At 45.1% G+C, this 7500-nt stretch overlaps 2 protein-coding genes across 2 annotated transcripts in view; both read right to left on the bottom strand.

Annotated features, from left to right (window-relative positions):
- hhla2b.2 (HERV-H LTR-associating 2b, tandem duplicate 2) overlaps positions 1 to 3440 on the bottom strand; it is a gene marked incomplete at its 5' end in the record, with an annotated part of 6158 nt that extends 2718 nt beyond the window's left edge. The window contains 4 exons of the mRNA XM_079234177.1: positions 64 to 369; positions 450 to 710; positions 2167 to 2481; positions 3338 to 3440. Of these exons, the coding sequence (XP_079090303.1) occupies positions 64 to 369; positions 450 to 710; positions 2167 to 2481; positions 3338 to 3440 (985 nt within the window). The remainder of the gene's footprint in view (positions 1 to 63; positions 370 to 449; positions 711 to 2166; positions 2482 to 3337) is intronic.
- Positions 3441 to 6433: 2993 nt separating this feature from the next.
- Positions 6434 to 7500, bottom strand: part of hhla2b.1 (HERV-H LTR-associating 2b, tandem duplicate 1) — a gene marked incomplete at its 5' end in the record, with an annotated part of 24586 nt that continues 23519 nt past the window's right edge. The window contains one exon of the mRNA XM_079234176.1: positions 6434 to 7500. This exon is cut by the window's right edge and continues 334 nt beyond it.

Genomic DNA, 7500 nt, shown 5'->3' with positions numbered 1-7500 from the left:
GATAACATAATGAAGATATTAATCCAGAACTCACAAATGACAACATAACAAAGGTGTCATTACCTTGGGCCGTCCCACCTGGACTCTCCTCCAGCCTCAGGACGGAGCTGCTTATGAAGGTCTCCTCAGCGTCGCTGAGCTCACAGATGTAGATCCCCTCCTGGTTTGGAGTCAAGTCCTCCAGCGTGAGGCGGCCTGACTCAGAGCTGCTCTTCACATGCGGCCTCCAGGCCTCTGAGACGGTGAAGTCGGACCCGTTCTGGTTCAGGATGACCTGACTGTGGTTGAACGTCCAGATGAGGCTTGTTGGAGGACTGCTTGAGGACCTGCAGGGGATTGTGGTTTCAGCGCCTGAGCGTCTGATGGAGGCTGAAAACACACGGATGAAGAGAGGTGATCAAACACGAGGTGGTGCTCATTAGAACCTGCTTTTCCTCAGGAACACCTACTGGGTGGAAACCACGTGGATCTCCTCTGGCTCATCCAACTCTTTACGGTGCAGCTGTAGTCCAGATCAGGAGCTGGATCCTCCAGAGTGCTGCTGATGTTGTAGAGCTGCTGCTCGGTCTGCTGGACCGTGGTTTGGTGCCGGAGGGTCCCGTTGGACCGAGGGCTGGTGGTCCAGGTGAGCTCAGGTTTAGGGTAGACCGCCTCTGAGCTGCAGGTGATCCGGTTTTCTACCCGATGAATGTCGACTCTACGCACCGGAGCTAAGAAGGAAAGAAAGAACTGCACTTCAGCCTCACACAATCTTTTTATTACTTTATATTAGCTTCAAAGTTTTGTTTTGGCTTCATATGAATAAATTAGTTTTGCTCATGGTCATCAGCCGTTCTAACAAGCAAAGAAGAAATGCGACATTTATCTTTTTACGTTCAGAAAGGTTTGTTTTATTTACTGAAAATATTACGAACAAACGTTAAAACTCAGCTCATTAGACTCGCTCATTAAAGAAATGTCTATGTGTAAATTACGATACTTAGGAAGTCATAACTTGGAGTCTTAGGCTCGTTGGAGATGAGTCAGTTCTGCGCAGAATCGATCGGCGCGCAATGCATTCTGGGTAGATTTGTGTCCGACTTAATCTGACGTCATGCACACGTGGTCAGCGATAATCTCACGAGAGCGAGGCGGCCGCCGATTTTAGAGCCAGGTGACCGTAACGGCAACGTGATCTGTAAACTACAAGTAGACTACAGATCGCAACTAACAGGAAGTCATGTTTTCTGTGACTTCCTGTGTTTACTTTGAGGGCAGCTGAGAACTGTTCGACTTGTCCACAGTTTATTGTGAACGCCTCCTGCTGCCGCTGCTTTCTCTCTGGAGTCCAGGAGAGAAGCAGCTCTTTGGAACGAGTCTATTCTCTTTATGTGTTCGTATTTGCAGCTTTCTCACAACACTGGAGATCAGGTGTCCTATCTCCTGTGTCCTATCTCCTGTGGCCTTGTTCTCACAGCCTTGAAAGGAGATCCGGCTCCTCGGCCTCCTCCTCCACACCAGGAAACAAGTTGACAACACAATCCGTGCCTTCATTCTTTAAAACAGGTTAAACGCGCTGAGTCAGTGAGCACAATGAAATATGCAACACACATATCTAAGTATCACTCTGGAGCGGCATGCAGAGCTGTTACACATTTATATAAGTAATATAATTAGTTATATATTGATATAAAGCTGTTTCTCTACTGGTACAGTTCTGCCTGCTTTCATCTTGAATCGAGCCAAGAGCTTCACAACAGCTGAGAGCTGCAGAGGCAAACACGGATCTCATGGAAGACGTGTTAATTAAACGCCACTACAATACGGCTCCAGGGCCTCCTGCATGCAAATAAAAATGCATGAAATGCATGGAAATAAAATGGCATGAAAATGCACGAAAATGTAAAAATGCATGCAAATAAAAATGCATGCAAAGAAATTTGCATGAAAATGCACGTAAATGTGAAAATGCATGGACATAAAAATGCACGAAAATGCATTAAAAAAAGGCATAGAAATACACAGAAATGCATGAAAATGCAAGAACAATCGTAATATCTCATAAACAGTTGTAGTAGAATACGTGGATGAACTCATCATTTCTATCAGGTTTCTCAAATTCTAGAACAAAAGCTTAAAACGTTCTTGATATTTGTATTCTTTCTGTATTCACTGTGTTTCTCATACCGTACACGCTCAAGGTGTGAAAGGACTCCTTGGTGCCGGCCGTGGTGCCGGAGTAGCATTTGTATCGGCCTTCGTCCTGGATGGTTACCCCCCTCAGCTGCAGCGAGGCGTTTCCTTTTCCAGGGTCCTGGTCCTTGAACAGCGACGTCCGGCCTTTGAAGCTTTGGTGCTGCCGCTCAAACTGGTCCTGCTGGTGGTAGAAGGAGTGGACAGGGTTTCCCGTCTTCATCTGAATCCAGTGGATCACCAACTCCTCTCCGGGGTCAAAAGTACACGGTAAGATGCAGCTGCCCGCCAAAACACAGGCTGCATCCTCTGTAAAGGCACCAGGGAAGAGACGTCCATCAGGGTTCAGTTCAGGGGGGAAAGTCTGGTTATGATCTGTTTTGAGCTCATAAACATAGATCAGTGGCGGGCCGTGCATTTTCTACCTGGGCCTTCTGTGCCGTCTGATATCGTTTACATAAATACGCGCATGACGGGATGCTGCGTCATTAACGGACAATGCATTGGTCCACATCAACAAGAACCATCACATTTAGTTCAAACAAAACAATCCCAGCAGAGACGGAGGAGGCGTTGATATGTATAACGGTGTGTCGTCTGCGTAGTGAGAGAGAGCAATGCATTGTGTTGATGAATGAATGGATGAATAATGGGAACTGGTGGGAGAAAAAATAAATAATAATAATAATAAAAACAATACTTTAACAGTTTTGCCTCTTGACCAACGATCATATTATTTCCAAAATAACAGGGATGTGAACTCGGCCCATGAAGAATTTAAAAGGAGTTGTTTTTATGAAGGCGTTGAATGTTGTGAACATAACGAGGAAGCAAACATGTGTAAAAAAAAACACTCAGCAGGTGTGTGTGCAGGAATGTGATGTGGTTCAGCAGCATTCCAGGTAGAACCGGTTTTTTAGTTTCTCTTCTCTATTTTCTCCTATTTCTTTGTTTTTTTAATCCATTTAAAGGCTCAAACATGGTGGAACACGGTCGTCACGCTCTTCATTCCAGATGTTGAGTCCAGGACTTTAATCCTCTTCAGCTCATTAAAGGGCCAATTCACCCACATGAGACGACGAGCAAAAGAAACGGTTTAAAACACGGGTGTGTGTGTGCTTTAGGTTCAGACTAAGATCAGATGGGCAGTGAACGCAACACTCACCTGCTCCGCTAAACGTCCTCGGGAGGGTCGACGACACAAACAACACAAACAACACCACACGGTCGCACAACGCCATCCGCCTGCTGAGTGTCTGCTCCGCCATTGAGACACAGATTATGGTATGATCAGCTGAGGCTAACTTTAGACTGCCAGGGCGTGTGTGTGCGTGTGTGTGTGTGTGGGGGGGTGTGTGTATGTGTGTGTGTGTGTGTGTGTGTGTGTGTGTGTGTGTGTGTGTGTGTGTGTGTGTGTGTTTCCACGGTAAAGGTCAAATGTAGATAACAAATTTCCAGGCTAGAGAGTTTCAACTTTCAGGGACAAATATAAGCTGTTCAGCCTTCAGATTCCTCCTCTACTCTTATTTTTTTTTTATCTATGAAAAGCATTTTAACTTCCACTACGAATGGAGGACACTGATTCCTGCTTCTAAAGGACAGAGCAGTTGCTCTGTTTTTGTTACGTTTTCTTGTCAAAGTCCAGCAGCACGTGTCAGTTTCCCGTAAACGGTGTTTTCAGATAAGAAACTCTGTCAGGTTGAGTCAGCGAATTCACTTTAATATTTAAAGACTAGTTAAAAATCAATTGTAACTGAAGTTGAGGAATGTGCAAACACGTCATTACCCAGAATTCCTGTCAATCAATTACTCACTATAGCTGAATCATTTCTGAATCTTATTTATTTACAGATAAAGTGGAACAGTAGAAACTACACCCGAGTTTTCATGTTACCTGGTCCTGAACCAGTCTCAGTGTAGTCCTGGTCCTCTATAGTCTCAGTTTAGTCCTGGTCCTCTATAGACCTCAGTGTAGTCCTGGTCCTCTATAGTCTCAGTGTAGTCCTGGTCCTCTATTGTCTCAGTGTAGTCCTGGTCCTCTATAGACCTCAGTCTAGTCCTGGTCCTCTATAGACCTCAGTGTAGTCCTGGTCCTCTATAGTCTCAGTGTAGTCCTGGTCCTCTATTGTCTCAGTGTAGTCCTGGTCCTCTATAGACCTCAGTCTAGTCCTGGTCCTCTATAGTCTCAGTGTAGTCCTGGTCCTCTATAGTCTCAGTGTAGTCCTGGTCCTCTATTGTCTCAGTGTAGTCCTGGTCCTCTATAGACCTCAGTCTAGTCCTGGTCCTCTATAGTCTCAGTGTAGTCCTGGTCCTCTATAGTCTCAGTGTAGTCCTGGTCCTCTATTGTCTCAGTGTAGTCCTGGTCCTCTATAGACCTCAGTGTAGTCCTGGTCCTCTATAGATCTCAGTGTAGTCCTGGTCCTCTATAGTCTCAGTGTAGTCCTGGTCCTCTATTGTCTCAGTGTAGTCCTGGTCCTCTATAGTCTCAGTGTAGTCCTGGTCCTCTATAGACCTCAGTCTAGTCCTGGTCCTCTATAGTCTCAGTGTAGTCCTGGTCCTCTATAGACCTCAGTCTAGTCCTGGTCCTCTATAGTCTCAGTGTAGTCCTGGTCCTCTATAGTCTCAGTGTAGTCCTGGTCCTCTATAGTCTCAGTGTAGTCCTGGTCCTCTATATACCTCAGTGTAGTCCTGGTCCTCTATAGACCTCAGTCTAGTCCTGGTCCTCTATAGACCTCAGTCTAGTCCTGGTCCTATATAGACCTCAGTGTAGTCCTGGTCCTCTATAGTCTCAGTGTAGTCCTGGTGCTATATAGTCTCAGTCTAGACCTGGTCCTCTATAGACCTCAGTGTAGTCCTGGTCCTCTATAGACCTCAGTATAGTCCTGGTCCTCTATAGTCTCAGTGTAGTCCTGGTCCTCTATAGTCTCAGTCTAGTCCTGGTCCTCTATAGTCTCAGTGTAGTCCTGGTCCTCTATAGTCTCAGTGTAGTCCTGGTCCTCTATAGTCTCAGTGTAGTCCTGGTCCTCTATAGTCTCAGTGTAGTCCTGGTCCTCTATATACCTCAGTGTAGTCCTGGTCCTCTATAGACCTCAGTCTAGTCCTGGTCCTCTATAGACCTCAGTCTAGTCCTGGTCCTATATAGACCTCAGTGTAGTCCTGGTCCTCTATAGTCTCAGTGTAGTCCTGGTGCTATATAGTCTCAGTCTAGACCTGGTCCTCTATTGTCTCAGTGTAGTCCTGGTCCTCTATAGACCTCAGTATAGTCCTGGTCCTCTATAGTCTCAGTTTAGTCCAGGTCCTCTATAGACCTCAGTCTAGTCCTGGTCCTCTATAGACCTCAGTCTAGTCCTGGTCCTCTATAGACCTCAGTCTAGTCCTGGTCCTCTATAGTCTCAGTGTAGTCCTGGTCCTCTATAGACCTCAGTGTAGTCCTGGTCCTCCATAGTCTCAGTGTAGTCCTGATCCTCTATAGACCTCAGTCTAGTCCTGGTCCTCTATAGACCTCAGTGTAGTCCTGGTCCTCTATAGACCTTAGTCTAGTCCTGGTCCTCTATAGACCTCAGTCTAGTCCTGGTCCTCTATAGACCTCAGTGTAGTCCTGGTCCTCTATAGACCTCAGTCTAGTCCTGGTCCTCTATAGACCTCAGTGTATTCCTGGTCCTCTATAGACCTCAGTCTAGTCCTGGTCCTCTATAGACCTCAGTGTAGTCCTGGTCCTCTATAGACCTCAGTGTAGTCCTGGTCCTCTATAGACCTTCATCAGTAACCAGACCATCAGAGAGAAGATGGTCTGGTTCTAGAGAGTTCTTCTTAAAGTTCCTCATCAGAGCCACCGGGTCGGATTCTGGTGAAACCAGATGACATCATGCAGGTTCACCAGAACCTCCTTCAGCTCAGACTCCAGCAGAGACCAGTCCACCGTGGACAGACCCAGATCCAGCAGAGACCATTCCACCATGGACAGACCCAGATCCAGCAGAGACCAGATCCACCGCAGAGATCGCATCCTGTAGCCTTTTATCAAGCAAGTAACCATACATGGTAATTTCCCTCACAAAGTATTTCAATGAGTGCCCTTTAAAGTTAAGATTTTAAGATTAATGCAACGTCTCCCTCTGACTTCCTCTAGAAAACAGCTGCTGCCTGAGCACAAAAGCACATTTTTAAATAATTAATCTCAATTCATGTAATTATGTTCTGGCACGTCCGCCCTGATCTTCAGAAGAAACCCACAGACACACCTTCAGTGATTAGTCTCCATTTTAATCACGTTACATTGATCATGACACATTTGGCGAAGAGGTGCAGTGCGGAGAGACAGAGAAACATTTTAGTTTGCAGATTAAATATCGATGACGTCGTTCAGTCACATTTGTGTTCCTGATGAACACCAGACAAGAAACGGAAGTCGCTTTGAGAATCCTTTAAATTCAGTGAAGGTTTAAACAAAGTCTTTTATTTTGTAGATCCAGAGGCTATGAGAGGCTCTTCTTCTTCTTCTTCTTCTTCTTCTTCTTCTTCTTCTTCACGAGCTTTAAGTTGCAGCCTTTCGGTTCTCTGCGTCTCTTTTCCTGTCAGAACTGTTAACATAGTTCGCACTTTAAGGACTGTTAGCTCCATTGTCACAGAAACATTTATAAACATAACTAATGCAATAATTTAAGTACAACTAAAATATATCGGTCAGCATAAGTCTCAGATTTGTTTTCTACGTCATTAAACTACAACATTGAAGACAATAGTTAATCCAAACAGATCATGAATTGGGTGTGTACCATTAATATCGTTAGCGCTTTTAGGTCCATTGGCACTGTTAACATTGTTAGCACTTTAAGGACTGTTAGGTCCATTGGCACTGTTAACGTTGTTAGCACTTTAAGGACTGTTAGGTCCATTGGCACTGTTAACGTTGTTAGCACTTTAAGGACTGTTAGGTCCATTGGCACTGTTAACATTGTGAGCACTTTTAGATCCATTGGCATTGTTAACATAGTTAGCACTTCAAGCACTGTTCGCTCCATTAGCACTGTTAACATTGTTAGTACTGTAAGCACTGTTAGCTCCATTGGCACTGTTAACATTGTGAGCACTTTTAGATCCATTGGCATTGTTAACATAGTTAGCACTGTTAGCTCCATTGTCACTGTTAACATAGTTAGCACTGTAAGCACTGTTAGCTCCATTGTCACTGTTAACATTGTGAGCACTGTTAGCTCCATTGGCACTGTTAGAACTGTAAGCACTGTAAGCAGTAGCTCAGTGAGCTGGGATGTTTTTGTGGGGTCAGAAACTAAATCCAGAGCTGTTTGCTCCTCCGGCCCAAACGCA

Source organism: Taurulus bubalis (assembly GCF_910589615.1).
Source record: "Taurulus bubalis genome assembly, chromosome: 18".
In the NCBI taxonomy this organism is placed as follows: domain Eukaryota; kingdom Metazoa; phylum Chordata; class Actinopteri; order Perciformes; family Cottidae; genus Taurulus; species Taurulus bubalis.
This window is presented reverse-complemented; position numbering and strand designations above follow the sequence as displayed.